Raw genomic sequence first — 22535 nt, 5'->3', positions numbered from 1 at the left:
AAATGCGCTTTTTTTTCTTTTAAAGCTGCTTTAAACAATCTGTATTCAAGTTACTTTAAATCGAATGTTTTACATACCGAATACGCATTACAGACAAGCGCACATTGATTCGTAAGCTGCCTACCAACCGCACCGCACCGAAACATGCTTTCGAGTTTCTTTTCTTAACGAAACGAAACGGAAAGCTGCCCAACTCTTTTTCTCTCTTCATAGTGTGCTTTTAGCTTGTTTTTTAAGCCATTCTCAAGTTTGATTTTGTTTTATTATTTATAATTCAAACGCAGCTAGATGTTTGTGTGCCTTGCAAACAGAATGTGCACACACGTTTGCTGTCACGATTATCGTCGTTTTGTGATTCGTTTTGATAAATTATTCGCTTTAAATAAATATATGTATTACTACCATTTTCACGCTAGCGTTTTTTTGTTTGTAGGTCGGTCCACACAGTCCAGAACTGGACATTTGCACTATCAATGTTGGGTTTTGTTCCTCACAGGGCCCTATACAAGGCTTTCTTTACGCTTTTATCTTTATAATCTGACTTTTGGGCGAAGAAAAGACTTGTTTTGCTAGCCTAGTAATTTTGCCACCTTGCTTTGTCTGTCTGTATGTGTGTATTACGATTTCGCTTTTTTTATTTGCACGCTTAAGCAATAAACTTATCTACCTTCTTTTCCCATCCTTGTTGTGTTGACATCGTGCTAAAGTAGTAGTAGTTAGGGTAGTAGTACGGCTTGTCCGCTTACTCCATATACATACACACAAAACACAACAATAAACAACATCCCTATGCGGCACGGTTTTCTAGCTTTGCCGCACTGTAGGTATGTAATCCGCGCATGGCGCCAAATGTGTTCGTCCATATCGTAAAAATAATAATAATATAATGGGTCCCGTATATAAAAATCTAGTCCTTCCTCCTTCCTCGAATAACGAATAAAACAATAATGATGTAAAGCCAACCCTGCCATCATCAAACACACTGCTAAGAACATAAATTTGTGACGGGTAGTAATAGCTAGTTCCTGCTCCATTGCGTTAGTCTCACATTGTACTGCTGCTCTTGTTGCTGCTGTTTGTTACTGGCATCCGGGCGTGCTGAAGAGAGGGAAGCAACGTGCCGTTTCTCTGCTGCTGTGGTTTCGATGAAGCGCTACTACATCCACAAACCCCTTTTCCCCCTTATACACACCAGTACACAACGGTTTGCTTGGCAGGTTGCTGATTACGGAAGAACTCAAGTGAAACCAAACCGAAAGTTGTCCGGACGCCAACCGAAAAATGGCCGGACGCGCACGCACTAGGCTTTGCTAGCCCTCATTAGGGAGACGCGTGTATGGGTGGGGATTTGAAAATACGAGTTGCGTGATTTTGTGTGGCTCGTTTTATTGTTGTAAAGTGATAGTAGCAGTAATAGTGGTAGTAGTAATAGAAGCTGTTGTTGCAGTATTCACTTGTTTCTAGACGGTGTAGTAGTAGTAGTTGTTGTTGTTGTTGTATGTTGTTCTGGTTTAGCGGGTTCATGTATGTTTTCGCAATTTTCTTAACTGTGGATTAAACAAGAAGTATAACAACACACAAATGGGAAAGAAGAGAAAAGAAAGGAAGGGAGAAAAAAAAACAAGAAGAAAACGAATGAGAATAATTTTTCAAATTTTGTTTTGTCCACCCACAACCCAATCCAATTCCTAGTATACATACACACACACACACATAACCCAAAAGCGGGAATCGGTGGCGTATGATTGGGGAGCGGGTTTCCCTTTTGGGACGAAAAACCATTTAACTCTCCACACAATCATACCTCCCCGATCCTTGCCATACGAAGCCCATTTGCGAAAGCAGATATCAAGCAGTAAAGTGCAGCGTATAGTGTTTCATGTCAAACTGCACTGCACTGTTACATGCTGCTCCTTCCTACTTGTGCCGGTGTTGATGTTTTGTTTTGCCAATTGATTCGTTTTTGCGTTGGATGATTTTATCGGTGAAAAAACATGCTTGTTGATGTGTGCGGTGCTTCGTGAAATGATGCGCAAGGGGAAGAAGGGACTCTTGGTGTTTGCGACCATAATACAAACAAAAAAGACGAAACACGGTAAGCAGATGATAAGAACACAAAAGCATATCCACAAATGCACTTTTAGCCAATGGAATGAAGATATGTGTGTGTAAGTATGATGTTTATGTGGAACACGTTCGTGAAACGATGGTGTTTTTGGAGCGAGGGAGCGCGAGTGAAAGAGACTGTCAAAAGGTTAAACAAGATTTAACCTCTTAAGTAGCGATGTCTTAGTTACAAATTGCGGTATATTAAACTGCATTACCCCACACACGGTAGGAGGGTTAGGATTTACGTTTCTATATAGAAAAACCTAGCCAAGGAGAGGAACGGCGCTTGTAGCATTTGAATTAATTGTGCTATACACCGTTGTGCTGTTTTTCTCTCTTTTATCGATCGTGAATCTGCTATTTAGTCCATTCATCTGTGCAAAGGTTAAGTATATGTTGGTAGAAAAAATACTAAAAACTGAAGAAACAAATATTAGAACATAAGTGTAGCTTTAAACCTGAAGATTGTGATCACACATTAGAGGGGGTTAGGGAAGCTAAGTTATTAAAATCGAAACAAAATCATATCAAACCCAAGACAAAACTAACATTCGCGGAAAAACTGGAAAGCCACTGGCAGGAAACGCCAAATTCGCAGCATTCAAAGATGCCCGTTCGTTGGTAGCTGCACCACCACAAGACTCGTTCATATTCTGCCTTCATTGCTCGTGAGTGGGATTGTGGTATCGCGTATCGCTTAAATCGTGTTGGGCTCCGAAATTAAAACAACAAACACAGGCAAACGAAATTGGAAACTTAATGTAAGTCCCACAGTACAGTAGTTTTTTTTTTTTTTTTGAACAACTGTACCGGGAAGCGGGCGCACACACGGAGGACTGTGGTCATTATTATTAGCAAAATCAAAATCAATCCAGCTTTTTGTAGGTGGGCAGCCTACTCAAAACGAAACCAGGGTGGGGGTCGGGCGGCGGGGGTGGTACACGAGAGAATGGATGGATTATATGTGGTGGATGGATGGTTGAAGAATGGTAAAATTCCGATTTACTTTTTCTTCAGTGTAAAGAATGACCGTCTCTTCTGTTCATCCTTCTGAGAGGAAGCGGGCAGCGTTAGCGAACGACCTTCGCCGCTAGCGTCAAGCTCGCATTGTGCTTTCAAAGCCGTTACCCATTGCTGCATCTCGGAATCATCGTGACACTGGAGCAGGAATTCGCCGCCATTCGATAGCCTAAAAATGAGAGATTTGCGTACATTAATTGCGAACATCAATGGATTGGTAATCTTAATGCGCTAAAAAAAACTAGCCGCCTATCTCCCTTACTTGATTCTGAACACGTGCTTCTTCTTCGTGTAGTCACTGGCGATTTCTATCTGGGCTCCCTTCAGCTCTAGCGGTGGCTCACCGCGGAACGTCTGCTCCGGTACCGATTTCGCTGATCGCTGATCCTTGAAGAACGTTAACCGGCCGCTACGGGCAACACAGTATACCTAGGCAAGGGTGCAAAAAAAAAACATTATCACACTCTAAATAGAGTATCCTCTAAAAAAAAACTCTTACCTTATCCCAGGAACGGTTTGAAGCCTTCTTCGTAGTTGACTCCCATTCGTGTTTGCGTGTAAGGATGCCTTCCTGAGCACCTTCATCTGCTCCACCTGGACTAGGACGATCTGAGGCATGAGTAATGTGTTCGGGGAGGGGTGGAAAAACAGCGAAAAAATAACGAAACAGTCCCCAAAAGAGGAGAAAACGGTGTTAGTATAGTTAGTAATGGGTGGAAGAAACTTTTGCAATCAATCGTATTTCATAACAGTCGACATTCATTGTCTCATAACTTTTTTTCTCATATGTTATACTTCTAATAGCAGTACAAAGCCTCACTACTACAAAATGCCATTCGCAATACAGTACTTCTGCTTGCTATAGTACTTGACCCATATAGATGTTTTTTCTTTCGTTGGTTTTTGTTTTTGAAAGGCTCCAATTATGCGAGTGCGCGAGTGTTGTGCTTATCTACTTTTAAGGCTTTCTTTTGCAAATGCTCTTGCACAATTAAGCAAACCCAAACGAATGCATTAACAAATTGGATTGATTTTAAGGATTTTTAATGCCATGGTCCTGTGTCCTTACGTTCCTCTCATTTATCTAACGTATTTTGTTTCAAAAACCTGTTCTGTTTCTTGTTAGCTTGAACAACCTCTTAAATAAGGCTTGTACGAGGGCATGCCGGTCATTTTAATATGGCTTATTAGACTTGCTGATACCATGTAGTTCGGTAGTCAAGTCCTCATTACAGGGGAATGGTCCGAATGAGATTTGACCCTCGGTGCTGCCATAAGAAGACCGGTTCAGTTGTCGCCTCTACCACCGGACCCGGACCTAGTCTAGTCCATTATTTCTACACAAAATTTAAAAAGGGTTTGAGCTCTCTTTTCGCGATCCTAACCTAGAGACAGTCCAAGGTGACAATATGGAAAAGATTTTTGACCAGATTCTTGTCTTGTGGTCTGTTTTTTGTATACTAAAAAAAGATAGCTTTAGATTGCTTTAACAGGGCCTGAAGGTCCGTGGAACTCATGAATAAATTAACAATTTAACAAGATAAGCATAGCTGTTTGAATGCTCTGGCAAAGGACATTCATGCCTAAATAATCTTAGGTAATTTTTTTTATCGGAAAAGATGAACCTGCTGAATAGAAACAATCGGTCTTCCCGAGAAGTTAAGGTCAATAGATTTTTTGCACGACACCTTCAAAGGACCTACAGTAACAATTCTGTAATAATCAATCTCTTATTTTGTAATGCCTCCGTTACTTAATCTGCAAAGATCACAAAACACGGCACACACACAATATCACACCGATCATTCATGCATTATGCGTTTGTTTCAAATTTGCTTTACTAAAAAAATATAATAACAGCAAACATATCATGCAATAACAACAAGCGATAAATAAATGCTATATCTGTAGGATATAATACCTACTACCTCGCTGGCTAAACAACGATCCGGAACGAGAACAAAGGGAATAAACGTGGGGTAGAATTTCGACAAATTCCAACGCATAATCGCTACATGGAAGCACAGGATAATTTAAGCGGATTTCTTTTGGAACAAAATTTTGATACGCTGCGTGGATTTTCTAAACAAGGACACACATCGGCCGTGAAAGGGCACAGTGGAAAAGTATCGTGAAATGAAGTATGAATGAAATATAGCCAACCAATTGCATTTGGGATAAATGGGATGTGAGAGGGTTTGAACAGGGAGGCAAAATTTCGGCCGAAACCAATACCTTCATCATCGGAGACTCCCTCGTCCGCCTTCGAAGCGGTACGCTTCCATCTGAAGCTGCGGAACGGACTTTTGGAGCGTGACCGTCGACTGACCTTAACACCCGCTGATGCACTTGCCGAACTGCTGGACCGTTCCTTCGGTATGCCGGAGTGTCTTCGAGAGACGAGCGTTTCACCGGCAACTGTATATTCCCCCGAATCGAATCGAGTGTTCCGTCCATTGATTTTCAGGTGATTGTGGGTAGTTGGTGGGGTGGTGACAAAACGAACAATTTTTGGCATGCAGCAAATAATGCAGGTGGGTGGGTCGGTGGTGATTGTTGTTGGGTGGTGAGAACATTTTTATTTGGGAAATATTTTTGTTGTTGTAGGGAAGTTTGGTGACCGTTGGCAGGCGTTGTGGCATTGGTGAGATGATGAGAGTGTTGATGATAAAAAAAAAACGAATTTAAGATCAACTTATGATAATGTGGTTTTTGATCAAACATAAAATAAACATTGAAATTCTGGGAACAGGAGTAACATCGACGGAGGGAAGTTTGCGAGAGTGTTTTCTCCTCAAAATAGCTTCGAGAATCCCAAATCACCAGGAAGATAAAGATACAGATTCCGACACCACCTCAACACATATGCTACGATACGACCGGATTACGACTAGAGAGGACAGGATACACACACACACGCACACAGGGGGAAATACTTACAAGATGATCGCTTCGGTACTGCTCCGGTTGATCCGGAAGTGGACTTGAAAATGGAAGTGCTCTGCTCAAGTGATGCACTTCGGAATGAGCCGAACAGTACTCTGGGTTTTCGCACATGCACTGATGATAATTGTTATGTTACAGAACAGAATCCCACAACCACAAAGCCACACAAACGCCAACCATAAGAAAACAATAGTAAACCAAAGATGTTAGTCTTTTTGTTGCATTTGCAAAATAACAAATAAGTTAAAGAAATATTTAAAATAACATAAACAGTTTGTTAACTACAACCATACTGTAAAACGTACAACGAAAGCAATTTATACGCCTCAAAAGGAAAAGGAACAAGAGCACCATAGTATTGAAGGTGATAACATAGAAAATATGACTAAAGTTAACAATAAATTACACACACGCATAATAAAGACATAGTATAAGAGTTTCACGGACAACACAATATTGCGGAAAAGGCATTGCAAAATGTTGAGGCCTAGCACACTACCACTAGAAGCACACATCAAGATACATTTCTAAGAAAGATAGGTCATAGTGTTACGCTCAAGTACCTGTCTGGGAAATGGGTCTTTCTTTTTCTACAGGTGAAGTTGCACGCATAGTGACTACAGGTGTTAAATAGGTTTTGTTGTGATTTTTGCGTAGTTCAAAAATTTCCGTTTGGTAGTTATTTCGTTTTGTTTAGATTTCGATACATAGTTTACGTGACCGCCACACATCGATATCAGTGTCCAATCAAGAAGTATGCCAATGGGTTATAGTTTTGTCAATTGATTTGTAAATTGTATTAGCATAGTGAATCGCGCGGGCAGCGTGTAAGAAAAACGAATGAATTGTGTAGGTATATATATATAAAGGTACGGTTATATATAAGTAGTAGTGATACAATATGGTTAGCAATAAGTAAAAGGTTTAGTAGAGAAAATATTTAAACATACTGTTAGGAAGGTGAAAAGAGTCGAGGGATAGTGATCTTAAGAGCAAGGGATATTCAGATATGGAAGGACAATCAACACAGGATGTGTAGAAGATAACGGAAAGGAACGGTTGGAAATGGAGGTGGGACAGTACTTTGCAGGACGGTTTAAAGGACGAAACGATTTGCTCACCTGACTCTTGCTCTCTGGTGGAATGTGGTGACCCGGGCGCATCGGCAGCATCACGCGCTGCAGCAGCTTCGGCCTGTCGCGCTGCTTCGGCTTCTGCTTCGGCCGCTGCACGTGCTGCCGCTTCCGCTTCCTGTCGCTGGCGCTCTGCTTCTTCGGCTGCATCCTGACGACGCTTCATTTCTTTGAGCTCAAACTGGAATTGAAAAACAAACAGATGAGGATCGTCGCACAGTTGGCGATAGGCGCAATTGTCCAAAACGCTTACCGTTGTCAATCGCTCTAATGCGCTAAAGCGTTCTTCTTGGGCAGCGGCAGATTTTTCGAAGGCTTCGTGCTTCTTGATCAGATTCTCCACCTCGTCAATTGTGTGTCCTAGCTCGGTCGACATCAGATACGGTTCCTGTGCGATAAGCCATGCTTCGGCGACGGCAGCATCACGGGCGAATTGATACACTTCCAAGACTGTAAAAACAAAATAGCACACATTGTATTTACACAGTAATACATTGAGCAAAATAAGAATAGTACCACCATGTTGTTGACAATATATTGAACTAACATGCTAAACTTAAAAAAAAAGCTGAATCTGTTCTATATTTTGGAAAAAACATGCATGGTGGTACCACAATAAGCATGTTACTTACTCAGCTGCAAGTTCTCCCAACGTTCTTCCCACCGATGTAGCAGCGCATTTCGGCTGTTGGTGAGCTGCAACAATCGATCCTTAATGTCGGCCGACGCATAATGATTGCGGGACAGCAGTTCTTTGCCCAGCGCCAAACAAGCGCTAAAGTTATCCTCACGCGTATCAATTTCCGCCTTCAGGCTCTGGTGATTGTTCATCAGCAGCTCAACGCCCGATACATCGCGCGGCTTCTCGGACGTGTTCATCTGTCGCACCAGATCCTCCATCCACAGCATCAGCATGCGGACCAGGTTGAAGAACTTGAAGAGATCGCCCGTATCGGCCAGCTTACCGCGACGCTCCTCACACATCGCTTGCAGATGGGCCCAAGCGTTAAGCACCTCGTGCTCACGATTCGTAATTTCGCGTGCCTTCTCACCGGCATATGCAGCCTGCAGTTTGGCCGACTCTTCCTGAATCTGTTGCACCTGCGAGTGGAGCGTCATCAGGTCCTGGATGAAGTTTTGGTGCTTGCGCTGCAGTGCCGACACGACACCCGCATCACGGCCCAGCTCCTCCGACACACCATGCTGCTTCTCGTTGATGCGTCCCAGCACGTCCTTACAATCGTGGAAGAATTTGTGCAGTTCGCGCGAAGCGGCCAACATAGCCTTGCGCGTTTCGATCAACTCCAACAGATCCTGCCAGGACTCGTTCAGCCCATCCTTCCATTCGGCGATCGTAGCACTGTCCGAGTGGCCCGCATGGATAAGATCGTCCGCAATGCCGTTTGCCTTGGCAACACGCTCGCTACCAACGGTGGCCGTGTCTTGAGCGAACTCGTTGAACCGTTCCCACAGCAGCGTGATGTGATCGTAGTCCTGTCCGAGCTCGTGCGAACCGGCGACCACCTCGCGATCCGTAATCCACTGCTCCAGATCGTCCACCTCGCGGCTTAACATGAACAGCTGCAGGGCTTCATCCAGCCGGGCACGACGTTCGCCCGCCAGATCCTTCAAGCCAGCGTACAGTTTGTCCAGCTGCGACTGCTTCACCGACACCTGATCGCTGTACGCGTGCTGTTCGGTGGTCAGCTGACGCGCCGTCTCACCCAGCTGACGGATAGTGTCGGCATAGTCTTCCACCGACTGTTCCAAGCTTTCGTGCTTCTTCATCAGATTCTGGGCCGAGGTTTCGTCCTTGCCACGGTCTTCTACCATCATGTACAGCTCCTGTTCGCTCATCCACGATTCCGCTTCGGCCGCATCGAAGAAATACTGCTGCACCTTTTCGGACTGATCCAGCTGCCGGTGACGGTTTTCGATGGCATCTTTCAGCTCCTGCCATTTCTGTGTCAGCTGGCTGATAAGATCCGCGTACGAGCCCGCATCTTCATGACCCTCGTCGATCAGCTTCTGCCCATTGTTGCAGATCGTCATAATGCGTGGTTCGTGGTTGTCGATTTCTGTGTTCAGCGACTGGTGCTTCTTCTTCAGCACATGCACATTGAACAGCGAATTTCCGTATTCGGTCGATTCGGCCAGTGGCATCTTCTCGTCGATCCACAGCTTCTCGTCCTCCACATCGCGACGGAACTGGAACGCTTCCTTCTTCTTTTCCAGCTGACGTTGGCGTTCGAGCAGTGGAGCCTTGATCTTTTCGAAACGTGCATTTACAGCCGTCTTCTTCTCCACGATCGGTTCAACCACATCCGACGGGGCAGTCTTCGTAAGCACGTCCGTCTGTTTGTCCAACTCTTCTACCTGACGAGCCTTCACCGCCATCTGCGTCTGGATGATCTGTTGCTTCTGCATCAGAATGTTCACCGAGGTCAGATCGTTGCCGGTGTCGGTGTTGATAATCTGCTTCTCGAGATCATCCATCCACGAATCGATATCGTCGACGCTCTGCTGCACAATCACTTCACGCTTGGCATCGAACAGGAGAGCGCCCTTTTCCTTGGTGCTCGTTTCCAGCTCGTCAAAGTTCTTGGACAGATCCGTCAGCTTCGGTTCAATGATCTCCTTAAACTCGGGCTTCTCAACCATCAGCTCTTGGGCGGCCTTCTTTGCCTCGTGGAGACGCTCCTTGTTGGCGGCAATCTCAGCCTCAAATGCTTGATGACGCGTCCACTTCGAGTGAACCGTCTTTGCACTGCGATAAGTGTCGTCCTGCGCGGTGATGTACTTCTCCTGCACCCATTCCGTCAGCTCTTCAATATCCTGCAGGAACTCGTGCAGTTTCACCTGATTCTTGAGCTTCTCGTGCAGTTCCAGTGCACGGTTGCGATTATCGTCACGACGATGGGCAATGCTCTCCGCACGCTTCGTAATCTTGTCTGCATCGAAGTGATCCTTGCTCGTCATCTGGCCAGCCACCTGTACGATCGTGTTGAACTTCTCATCGTTCGCTTCCATCGTGGTGAGGAACGCTTCGTGGCGTTTCAGTTGATTTTCGGCCTGTTCCAGATTGACCGGCGTATCATCCTTGCTGAGCACATGCTCCTGCTGGCTAAGCAGCACCTCTGCCTGGCGAGCATCGCGGTTGAACAGCTGCTGATCCAGACCCTGCGACAGAAGCACCTGACGATTTTCCCACATCTGGTGCAGTTCCTCCCAACCATCCTTGAGGGCCTTCAGACGCTCGCGCAAGAACATATACTGCGGGTCCTCGGTTTGCGTCGGTTCCGACGTGAGACCCTCTCCGTACTCCATCATCTTCTTGTAGTCCTCGGTGTAGTTGTCGATTTCCTCCCGGATGCTCTGATGTTGGTTTAGTAGCTTTTCAGCCTCGGGCAACGATGTCGGTGTATCTTCGGAAGCTACGTCCGTCTGCGTCTTGGTCAGCCACGCCTGGAAATGGTCGAGATCGCGCAGGAAACGGTGCAAATCGCCCGCCTCCTCCAGCTTCGAGTCGCGCTCCTTCAGCATCTGCGTCAGCTGCTCCCAGATGATTTGAATCTGTGCCACACGCTCGCGGATCAGTGCGGCCTCCTCCGGATGCTCACCCTCGATTGCGTCTGCCTCGTTCTCGAGTGCCGTCAGCTTCGCCTGGATGGCGGCCAAATCGCGCTCCATACCGCTCAAACGACGCTGCAACGTCATCACACCGGTCAGATCCATCTGCAGGCTGTCCGTCTCGGTGAGGATACGCTTCTTGTCCTCGATCCACGATACCGTCTCGCGACACTCGATGTAGAACGTCTGCACACCGTGAGCCGATTTCAGATCGTCCCGCTTGCTTTCTGCCTGCTCGCGCAACTTCGACCACGAGTTGTTCAGGTGGTTCTGCTTCTCTAGGATTTCCTGCGAATTTGGATGCTCCACGTGCAGCAGTTGGCGAGCGAGCTGGTTCACGACAGCGACGCGCGATGCATTGGCATTCATCTCCTTGTCGAAACCGTCGTAGCGATGCTTCATGATTTCCACATCTTCGATGTCCTTGCCCGGGACCATCGTCTGCAGCATGCGTTCCTTCTCGCCGATCCACTGTTCCACGCCATCGCTTTCGGAAATCAGTTTGTAGAGGCTGAGAGCATCCAACAGACGCTGCTTGCGCAGTTTGGCCAACTCCATCAGCTCCTTGTAGCGGGCATCGATTGCGGCAAGACGTTCGCGTACCTTCTCCTGCTCCGGAGGGTTCAGCGTCAACCGATCGGCCTGTGCATGCAGTTGCTCGATGGTTTCGGCGTAGTTCTTCAGCTCATCCGCAACGTCCTTGTGTTTTTTCAGCAAACTTTGCACATTCGCTTCATCGCGACCAACATCCTCGGACGACACTAGACGCAAAGCGTCCAGCATCCAGTTATCGATGTCATCCGCATCGGCAAACAGCTGGAAGTAGTCGACGGCATCTTCTAATCGCTTGCGACGGTTGTCTGTCAGTTTTCGCAAAGTGCTCCACATATCCATAATTTCCTTCAACCGCTCGTCGATACGATCGGCACCGAAATGTCCACGGCGTACCAGCTCATCGCCAACTTCGCTCACTGCCATCAGCTGCGGCTCGTGCGATTGGATCTCCGACTCGAGTGCCTTGTGCTTAGAAAGCAGCAAATTGACCGTCGTCAAATCGTGACCGATCTCATCTGCCGACACAATCTGCTCCTTCTCCTTGATCCAGTTCTCTTCATCGGCCATATCCCAGTAGAACTGCCACAGCTTGCGGTTCTCCTCTAGCCGCGAGCGACGCTCCACAGCCAGCTTGCACAGCTCAGCGTACGCATCCTCCAGACGCTGGACACGATCGACGATGATCGAAGGATCGCACGGTTTGTAGTTGTCCTCCTCGTCGACCAGGAACTTCTGCGAGTTTTGCACCACCTGCTTCACCCGATCGCCCAGCACATTGATGTCCGCCTCGACGAGCGAATGCTTCTGCAGCAGGTCCTCCACACCCATCAGATGTTTGCCGTAGTCGTCCGTCAGCAGGCGCTGTTTAATTTCCTCCATCGAGTCAAGAATGTAGATCATCTCCTGGAAGTTCTGCTGCAGCTGAATCGAGAACTCAAGGCGCATACGTCTCGCACGCAGCAGCTCGATCAGATAGTTCCACAGGCGCAGTACATTATCCTTGCGGGCAGCAATGCGCTCGATGTCGTGGTACTTTTCCGCCTCCAGCTCGTTGCAAACCGCGACGACCGCTTGTACACGCTCCTCGTACGCAAAGATGTCCGTCTCGATGGCTTCGTGCTTCTTGGCGGCGGCCTCAACAGCGGCCAAATCAAACCCGAAGTTATCCGTGCTGACCAGACGCTGGTTCTCGGAAAGCCAGGTTTCACGCATCGTAGCTTTGCGGTTGAAACGTGCCGCAAGCTGCTCGAGCTTCTCCTGACGGATCAGTTCCTCGCGCAGTGCCAGCTCACGCTCGTGCTCTGCCTTCTCCAACCGTTCCCAGGCCTTGTTGATGTCGGAAATCATCTTACCCTCCTTGGGTGTGTACGGTTTTTGATTGTTTGCTCTCATCTTAGACTGGAGCGTGAAGAGCAGTACCTCCAAGTTGCCCTTCTCGACAAACTTCGGTGGTTTCTCGACCGTGCGATAGTTGGAGAACTGTGCCAGCTGCTGTTGCACGCCCACCAGCGAATTGACAAAATGGCGATCGCCTAGCTGGACAATCGTCACCTCAATCCACTTCAGCAGCTCGCTTGTCAACGATTCGTACTCGTTGATCATGCGATCGTTGTCCATCGCAATGCCGACCACCTTACCGATACGCTTGCCCTGTACCGTCTCCTGCTTCAGCTTGCTGAAATAATGGTAGTACGTCACGACGTACGTAATGATCGACTTCTCATCCGGATGGTCAACGAAAATGTCCTCCGCATCGAGCAGCTTCGTCAAGCCGAGCTTCTCTTCCGCGACGTTGAATGCATTGTTCAGGTTCTGGATTGGGTTCGTTTTCGACAGTTTGTCGAACTGTATCAGGTCCGGCCGGTGCTTATGTATGATCGCGTTGAACGCCAGCCCATCGCGCCACGAGGTGGTAAAGTTGCGCACGTTCACATTATGATAGCCGGCAGTTTTCATTTGACACCACAGCAGCAAAGCATCCTTGGCGGATTTGGTCTCTTTGTTGTCCGTTTCCTCTATAGTAATATCTTGAATCTGGAAGCAAAACAAAGTCATCAGTATTTGGTACAATGAATCCGTTTGCTGTAAAGTGTATTTTTACCTGGAAGCGCAGAATGATTGTCCAGATCAAACCCAGGTTCAAGCTAGCGTTACCATCGACAATATCGTGTGAACCGATATTTTCCAAATGGACACGCTGTTCGCGCAAAAATTGTAGCGCTTTGTCCACGTTTTCCAAACAGTGGATACGCATTTTGCCCTTCGTTGGCCGTGGCAATCGCTCGCCCGACAGTACCTCTAGCAGCTTGATCAAATTCTTGCCATCGCGCATATCGACGTACAGGTCTTTGATCGGACTGTTCACCCGCACCAGGTGCGAATTGACCCATTTTGTGAATGTCTTTTTTTGAACACTTTCACGTTCCTCTGTGGAAAAAAATAATCACAAGAAACGGTTTATCAAAATTAATATTTTATCTATTTGAAAGGATTTTGCCATTCGCATGGGTTACAAAACAAATCCTGAACAGAGAGGGTCTCTGAGCTCGGAGGAAAGTCTGGTAATCAGACCCAACGATTTTTTGGATTTGATAATAACATGCTCAACGTGTACACTAAAAGATAGTAGTCTCATGCAGCCAGACACCCAAACCATTTACTGAAGCTACTCGACTTATGACAGTGTCCTGGAGGGTGTTATAGCTCTATGGAACCTCTATATATGAACTCCAAACGTTTAAACGGTCGGACGTTTTTCTCTGTCTTACCTGCTAACGCTTTAATGCGTGATCGTTCGAATAAACGGGAACTGGAGTTTCCTCCGTCGTATTCGATATCTTCGATAAATTCATTTCCAGGACCCTGGCTAGGGTCCCATCGTACTACGGAAATGTCAGTCGTCATGATTAGGAAGCAATGGAAAAGGAAATAGTCACTATTTTCTTCCTTCCTTCCTCACTTCGAAAGGGATGCGGTTTAAATATAGCTTATTTGTTTTCCTCACTCACTGCACGTTCAATATTACAGTTTTTATATCTGTTAAAGAAACGAAAACAGAAAATTATAATTAGTTTTATGTTTGATATGCTGTTGCTCAGAAATTGTGCTTAATTCGTGGAGTAACTGGTTAACACAATTATTAGGCTAAAACAATTTGACCGCTCTTCACGAGAAGCTTATTTATTCCTATTTATTCAATGAATGAACTGGACACGACTGAAATCCCCTCGCACAAGAACGGTTCCACGCAGTTCCGCTTCACAACTGTCTGATGGCTCAATTATACTCGACGTGGACACCTAATTGATCTATGGTTTGAGGTTGTCGGCTAGCGTGGATTCCGATGTGATTCTCTCTGCAACTATAATCAACATACACAGCAGCATACACACAATGTCCAACTTTTTTGCTTCTGTTGCATACTCCCACAGCAGCAGCATCAACAGCGATGATGATCTCAACCTCACTTCATCACGATCAGATCTTGCAGGCCCATGTAGAATTGTCTCTCCTGGTCAAAAAGTCACACGTCAGAGAGAATTTGCTCCCTAGCCAAACCTCATCATCTGACAACGGCTGCATCACAGGCAATTGAGTGGACTGCTTGCAGCAGAAGTAGCTCCTATCAGTCACTGTTGTACCGAAGGCAGACACAAACACGCACTACACCATTTTTAGGGGTGTATGTTAGAAACCGACCATATACGTAAGAGAGCGAGCACACACAACGCGAACTCTATTTTGGGCGTTGTCCAAGCGACGTGATATGAGCCGTTTGCTCTCTAGCTGTTGCCGATCACCGGACCCAATCGGTAAATACAAAACGTTCGATTCGTTCGCCTTCGGTGGCATGTTTCTCGAAAATACAAACTGATGTGACAAGTGCGCACAGTACACTTCTTCCACACGGGACAACACACAACGACCACCAAAAAAAAAAAAAAAACCAAACAAACAAACAAAAAAAAGCGTACATAGGTACACCCTGTGGAGATAACGAACCATACCAGATAAGAAAGGCTTTTCTTTCATTTGGGTTGGTTTAACAATCAGTTTAACTTTGGTTGGGTATATTTTAGAGCATTGGAATACAATCGTCTATATCAATTGTAGTGAAAAAAAACTTCTATATTCATCTTCATATGGATAATTTGCTTACTACAAGCTAAACAATATTTTGTTGGTGAAGGGTTTTCCCTCATGTAGCTCACTTAATCAAATAGAAGAGGATTTCGTCTCAATAATGATAAAACAAGAACTATCAGAACAGAAGAATAATGCACTTTTCACAGTATTGTATTAACAATATTATTTTTGTCTTGGTTTATCATGAGCAAAAAAAAGGGAAGGAAATTCCAACATGCTGTCATACGGATAAAACAATGAAACTCAATTATAACCGCAAAATCTTCAACGAAATAAATCCAACAATTTAGGACAGAGGTCTTAGGATGTCACTGCAGAAGGTCAAATGTTAAATTTGTTTTATCATTCATTCGCTCATCTCTACGTACAAGTACATGGTGAGAGACTCCAATGTTACGAGACAAATCATTACGTTTGAGTACTTAATTACTATGCAAGTAAGTACAGAATAACAATAAACTATGTGACATTTTATTTTAAGAAGCATTTCATTATAAAAAAAATCCATTTTTGCCATTTATTTTTTGACAAAAAAGAAACTAACTAAAATGCTGTCTATGCCGTCATCGCCATATCAAACGCCCTGCTACACTGTTGCACAATCGGCCCCAAGCAGCATCATGATCATCATCGTTCATTCGCTGCTGTCCGGACACGAAAACCAGCACGCATCGTGGAACCAGCGCACCCAACCCCAGAGACTCAATTATGTACGGTTGTCAAGTGGAGGGTCTAGGCGCGCGCGCGGTCACGATCACAATGTGATAACAAACGAAGCAATCCAGCCGTCGTCCCCGGGACGCGTTGTCCATGCCGCTCGCATCCCTCGAAACTGATTACCAAACAACGCACCATCACATCACCACAGATCGACGAGAAGTGGGATACGGACGCGCAAATGTGAGTGCTGCGGGGGGAAAGAATCAACACACAATAACATCCACAATAACCGGCATGATGTCACCCTCGGCCCAGGTCTCTGATATGCTTCCACTTTAGGGGACACCTCGGTCTGTTCTGCTGGTGACAAGAAGATATCAAACTGTGGGAAGCGAACAGCTCTTCCAACAAACCAGTTGATGTAGATCAACGTAATCAACATTCAGTTCGTGCAAAAATAGTAACCAAAAATGGATTTAAAAGCTATTTCATCCACAATAATTATAACCAATGTTTCAAACATTTAAATTGACAGGACAACCTGGCTGTATTGCTAAAGTTCTAGACGGTTTAAGCTTTAAAATGGAAGCTGAGAGGAGATAAAACTCAAACTTGTTAACGTGAAATTTGTTTATTTCACCCTTGCTGATGTTGTCGATGGGGTGTAGAGCTTGCAGGAGCATCGAATGGCCTTGCAGAGCAGAGCAATACAGCACGGAAAAAGGTTAAAGTGTGTGCGCATGCTTTTGCTAACGTTGGTAACCCATACCTACATAAGAGCATTCGTTTGGGATGGCAAAATGTTTAGCACATAGGTGACGAAAGTCTACTGCTTTTCAATTCTTATACTATTTTTCCAATACATTGCAAATCCACGTGAGCTTGTAATTTGTTAACATCAGTTCTTGTTAATTTTTAACTATTTTTGAACGCATTTTTTACAACAACAAAGCTGCCAAATGGATTTGTTTACCCTATCTTATCCTTTGAGCTAGAGGGGGAATGTTTCGATAGCGCGAGTCATCACGAGGTACAAACAGTTAAATCTCGCCTGATATCCAGACACATCACAGATAAACTCTAAGCCTCTCGCAGCGAGAATTAGCCGGTAAAAACATGGCAAAATTCAAGTGAAACAAACAGGGGCAACATACGGAGAGACTAAAACGGACCACTTTGGTTCCATATTTGGCAAAACGGCTTTCAGCACAGATTGTTCCACTGCCCCGGTTTAAGGCAGTGCGGATGGAAACGTGTTTGCCGCACACATCAACCGACACATCAGGAGGCAAGCTTCTTTTTTTTTTTTTTAATTTTAATAGACAGCCATTCGTTTAACACAGCGTGAGTCAGTCTACTTAAAGCTCTACATTGGATAAAATGTGCAGCGAAATGAAATTGCATCAATCATACGTTTAAAAATACAGAGTTCTAGGAAGCGATGAGCTCACGAGAGAAAAGTAGAGATGGATTATTTTACAAACAAGTGTCTTGCACACATCGCATTCTGCCCTTTCCTTTGCTACATCATTTAAAACAAAAACGGATTTAAACTTTCCATAATACTTCAAGTAACAAACAACCGCACCCAGACTCTTGTCTTTGATTCAACATTTCTCTGATTACTGATTTTTAGGACAAGCTGGCTTCTTCTCTCCTACTTTGCCCTTTCTGTGATTTGATTTTCATGGCCGTTTCCCGCCCGTAGCTCGCCGATTCAAACACTTCGACAACCGCAAACACACATCAGCAGCACCGGGGAGTACACACGCGAGTAGTCCAAGCGAGAAGGGTCACCACCCATCGCCGACGACGACGACATCATCGCCAATGCAGCAAAGGCGAAACAGCGAAACAGTCAGCAGAGCCGCTCGTGTAGTGTGTGCGCTGCTGTGCGGCACTTGAGTGAGAAGAAGCCGGTGTTGTTATTTTTAGGCTATGACTAAATCAAGCGTTGAGAATTTGTTAGTCTCCACCACTGGGGTGGTGTGTGCTGGCTGTTGTTGCCGCACAACTTTTCCCCACTGCGACTGCGACGACGAATGCACGAGGACGCAAAAGTTTTGGATTTAAATCCCATCATGCTGTGGGGTAGGGAAAAAATCCTCCGTGAACGCGGACTGAGTTTTGTGGCTGTGGACCGCCACAGGCGGTGGTGATGGAAAATGCAGTACATTCATCGGGGGAAAAAAAGGTTTGAAGAAAAGTAAAACCAACCAGCACTAGGTGCATTGCGGGGTTTGTGCATATTTAGCAGCAAAACCTGAGGGCCAGCACACATAACACACTGGTGGTGGTGGTGGTGGTGGTGCTGGATGACTTCATATCACTCTTTGTTTACAAACCCTTTAATGCACTGTCGAACAGGTTTTTGTTATGTTTTATATTTTAAATTTTACTGTGATCTTCATCGTTTATTAAAGCATGTTTTGTCATGCGCATTTCAATGACTTTATTATAGGTAGAACAGCTGAGAATTTACTGCGGATTAATAAAAAAGATTTAATTTATGTCTGACAGCTCCAGACAGTTGAACGATCTTCCAGACTACAAGATCGAAGAGGAGCCGCAATAAGAATCTCGCCAGAATGTTTTAGAGCTGTGTAACTCACAAAGATGGCTTTTCCTTCGAAACAACTTTCAAAAACTACTATTTCAAAGATTTTCAAAAAAATATTTTGAATTTTGTTATGTTAAGCATTTGAACAATACGGGCAAGGCGGATTAGAACGGATTTAAAATATAAATTGGCTGAAGAAAATAATTTCAAACAACCGTATACTTTCTTTATAGGATTCTAATTACTTTTTCGAAATGTTTACTACAAGTTGGGTGGTCCGGCGATATGGCGGCGACGGCGCTGATCTTCACACGGCTGGGATTCAAATCGAATTCGGATCGTTTCCCCGTAGTGCTGATTAACTTTTGTAGTGTTCATTGACATGGATCGACAAGTCTAGTAAGTCATTCGATGTCGGACGTGACCAAGCACTTTGTTAAGCCAAGAAGCAGAAGGAAGAAAAGTTTCCTAACTTCCCGAAAACGTTTATCTGCTTGTTTTTTGTTCCCAAATCTCCAGTGTAAAGTCGTCGAGTAGTATAGAAATTGAATTATTATACGAAAACTGCTACTAATTTGCAGCATTTTAATTATAATTAAATAAATTCTCATCTCCCGTAAGGGTTAATCAATGCTCCGACACTAAAGTGCAGAGTGTAAAATATTCTCTGCAGGCGAAAAAACGTGCCCTACATATTTTTGGTCACATTTCGCCGTAATTTAACACCAACTGGAAGTATCGATGCGGAACGGTTCTAGGTTCTGCATCGAAGACCCCGGATGGGTAATGGGTGCTGCTCGCTCATATTTCACAATTCCACAACTCCTAAATAATCGTCACATCGTCCGGGACAGCTGCGGCACACGACGATGCACGGCTTAGACAAGCAAGTGTCTTCTCCCGAGTGATGACGCGTGGGTGCATCCAGTGGAGGATCCGAATGAATAATCAAAACCAGCTACCGCGCCATATGCACATATGGAAACGATCATACAGACACACACAAATGGTCAAACGGAAACTAAAAACTAGACAGATGCGACGCGGTACAATGTGTCAGCAGTAGGGAGACGCTACAAGGCAGGAAATGACCGATCCAACCGTACCATAACCCAACGAATCTTTGGTCGTTTTGTAGTTGGAATTGTTTAGCTAAGCAGCGCGAATAAATATTCTAATGAGATGGTTCATTTCAGGTTCTACAAAGAGAGAGAGAGAGAGAGAGAGAGAGAGAGAGAGAGACAAATAGAGAGAGGGTTAAAACATAATTTGGTTTTTACTTTGCTTTACTGTCATCTATGCAGTCAACGCACGATGAAACCTCACAACCTCAGTACACGCTTCTGCAACGGAAGGGTGTGGTCCACACAACAACCATCCCGTTTCAGGGCCATTCATCGACGGGCGTTTGGCGTTCAACACTAGGTCATAATAATTAGTGATACAAACTCGGTCCATTTCACCCACAGCACCTCCTCCGATAAGCCAAGGCGATCAAGGCACGCCACCAGAGCTCGGTCAGCCAGCTAGCTAACTAATTACCACACGTTTGTTGACGGTACCAGTATGGTGTCATCGGAAGCGCTAAGTAAACAAATCGGCAGCGTCATATTTAAACAACCTTCGTTGTTTAAATACCGAAACCGTTTTCGCGTTTGGAGGCACACACACAGTCTGCTGCATATCTACAAATACGCTGCTCTTGAAAAAATACGCCTCTACTACACAACCCGGGCCTGTGGGATGATCCCGGGTTGGAACAATTTCATCCGCAAACAACCGTTGGTCACTTAAAGCAGGGATTGTTTTTACACACTTCGCCTCTTTTTATTCTGTTTGCTTCAACGGCTCCCATGCCTCCTTCCTGTTTACGCTCGGTTTCTAAATTAATGAAGATTAACTCCCTCCTCCTCCTCCCGCATAAAATCCGTAACATGGGTGAGGCTTCGAAACACTGTCGTAAGGGCATATTTCAAATATAAATACACCAAACCAAATAGAGAAGTCGAAAACAGCAGAACAGTAACTGCAAGTCTCCTCCTTTTGTCCGATCGATTTTAACATGCCCCCCCGAAGAAGGAACACCTCAGATGATGGGTTTTTTTCTTTCGCTTCGGAGCCTTTTCACGTCACCCCGAAACCTTACCAATTCGGACGATTATCTTCGCCAGCTTTACGTACTACGAGCGCACACGGAACAGACAGCGACATACACAGGGAGGACGTAACAAAGTAGGACAGATTAGATTTCGTGTCGGTCAACAAAAATGTCTGCCGAAAGTAGCGAACTTTCTTAGCGTGAAGGCAAAAATCACATCCACACGCATGGGCGAAACACCACCGGTACGAAATCCATGAAATCGATGATGAGGTATCGTGCCATATTATACACATACACACACCTGACCTGAGATCCCTTTGGGTTGATTAGTTACGCAAACTAGAAAACCTGAGGGAGGATCGCGAGGACACCGACACTGGGTGCGGAGAGTTGATGCGAAAGTTGATTAGAGGAAACAACCGCCGTAAAAAATCTGTCGACGTCGTCGACGCTGAAGCAAAAAGGCAAACTAAAAATGACTTTCGGTGGATCTATAAATTAAACTTGTAATTAAATTTACTTCTGACTCATTCCCATTACAGATTTAAGTATTTTGTACTTTGTTTGTGAGCCTTCTCTCGTTTTTCTTCTTGTCTTAATGACCTTTTAAGGACACGCCGAGCATCGAATGGTTTACAAGACTTGATGATATCACGTAGTTAGGTTATGTCCTCACTCTGGGGGACGATCTGGATTTAAACACCGGGCTAGGACGCCCTATGTACAAGATCTATGTGAGTTATCAACTGGATTTGGATCTGTTTGGTGACATACTACTGTGTCCGAAAAGTAAAGTGACATCAGATGTCAAATTTCGCGCGCCAAAAGAAGCGCCTTGTTTTTATTTTTCGTTTGTCAATATGTACGTTTTTGACAGTTCTGCCACGTTTCAAGTCACAAAATCAAACCGGCTAGGAGTAACAATTTGTTTTCCGAGCTGCGCCAAGTGTTTTTGTCCATAATTGACCATGTCCAAGTTTGTGGAGCAACACCATCCTGAAAAATGTTTTAGGGCCGAAGTCTCGCCTGGTGCCGTCATTTTGAGGGAGTTTTTCGCAACAACTGGCACCCATATTGTTCCGCAACCGCCGTATTCGCCATATTTGGCACCAGTCGACTTCTGGCTGTGACAACAAGATAAAACGGCCGCTTCGGCCGGACACCAGTTAGACACTAACGAAGAGCTAGAAGTCGCAACGACGGCGGAACTGAAGGATATCCCAGCATCCGCGTTTTCCACCTGCTTCGAGGAGTGGGAAAGGTGGGAGAGTTGGAAGAGGTGCATTGCATCGGAAGGGGATTACTTCGAAGGTCCTTCATATGAAGGGACCTTTATATGGCATAATTAAAAACCCATTTAAGAAAAAATGGCAGTCACTTTTTTTTCGGGCACAGTAGTACTTAGGAAGTAATTGAATGGCCTTTCTGAATTCAGGATCTACATTTAATACTAAAAATGTTTTCTCAACTACATACTAAAAACATTCACAAAAAAAGACATCATAAAATTGTAAAGATCATATTAACTATTTTTATAGCTATTTACACATCACTTGTAAAGGCGCAAAGGAAATTGAATTTCAAACATTCCTTCCACCTTGTTAGTACATGGCAAACAGAAGATAACACAGCAATAAACGACAGAGACCGAATGCACTTGAGACAGTTATGTGCA

General features: G+C 45.0%; 4 protein-coding genes across 9 annotated transcripts in view; 1 reads left to right on the top strand and 3 right to left on the bottom strand.

Annotated features, from left to right (window-relative positions):
* Positions 1 to 22535, bottom strand: part of LOC126556487 (sortilin-related receptor-like) — a 213719-nt gene that overhangs the window by 29584 nt on the left and 161600 nt on the right. The gene's annotated exons all lie outside the window — the stretch shown is intronic.
* The window catches only part of LOC126556078 (E3 ubiquitin-protein ligase ariadne-1), a 157895-nt gene that overhangs the window by 67560 nt on the left and 67800 nt on the right, over positions 1 to 22535 (bottom strand). The window lies entirely within an intron of this gene.
* Positions 1 to 22535, top strand: part of LOC126555997 (signal recognition particle receptor subunit alpha homolog) — a 45640-nt gene that overhangs the window by 11935 nt on the left and 11170 nt on the right. The window lies entirely within an intron of this gene.
* LOC126568744 (spectrin beta chain) lies at positions 1421 to 14385 on the bottom strand. 6 transcript variants are annotated; one of them, XM_050225285.1, is made up of 10 exons: positions 14162 to 14385; positions 13495 to 13820; positions 7841 to 13427; positions 7462 to 7658; positions 7197 to 7389; positions 6639 to 6692; positions 3629 to 3738; positions 3392 to 3558; positions 3116 to 3298; positions 1421 to 1547 (listed from the first exon to the last, which is right to left on the bottom strand). In XM_050225285.1, the coding sequence occupies exons 1-10, from the start codon at positions 14295 to 14297 to the stop codon at positions 1544 to 1546; spliced, it is 6957 nt and encodes a 2318-aa protein (XP_050081242.1). In that variant the 5' UTR covers positions 14298 to 14385; the 3' UTR covers positions 1421 to 1543. The 6 variants fall into 6 exon arrangements, with proteins under 6 accessions (XP_050081242.1, XP_050081239.1, XP_050081241.1 ...); XM_050225282.1 differs by lacking the exon at positions 6639 to 6692 and adding an exon at positions 5365 to 5547; XM_050225284.1 differs by lacking the exon at positions 6639 to 6692 and adding an exon at positions 5365 to 5547 and having other exon boundaries at positions 3238 to 3298.

Source organism: Anopheles maculipalpis, chromosome 2RL (assembly GCF_943734695.1).
Source record: "Anopheles maculipalpis chromosome 2RL, idAnoMacuDA_375_x, whole genome shotgun sequence".
NCBI lineage: Eukaryota > Metazoa > Arthropoda > Insecta > Diptera > Culicidae > Anopheles > Anopheles maculipalpis.
Note: the sequence above shows the minus strand (reverse complement) of the source record. Positions and strands in the feature narration are given on the sequence as shown.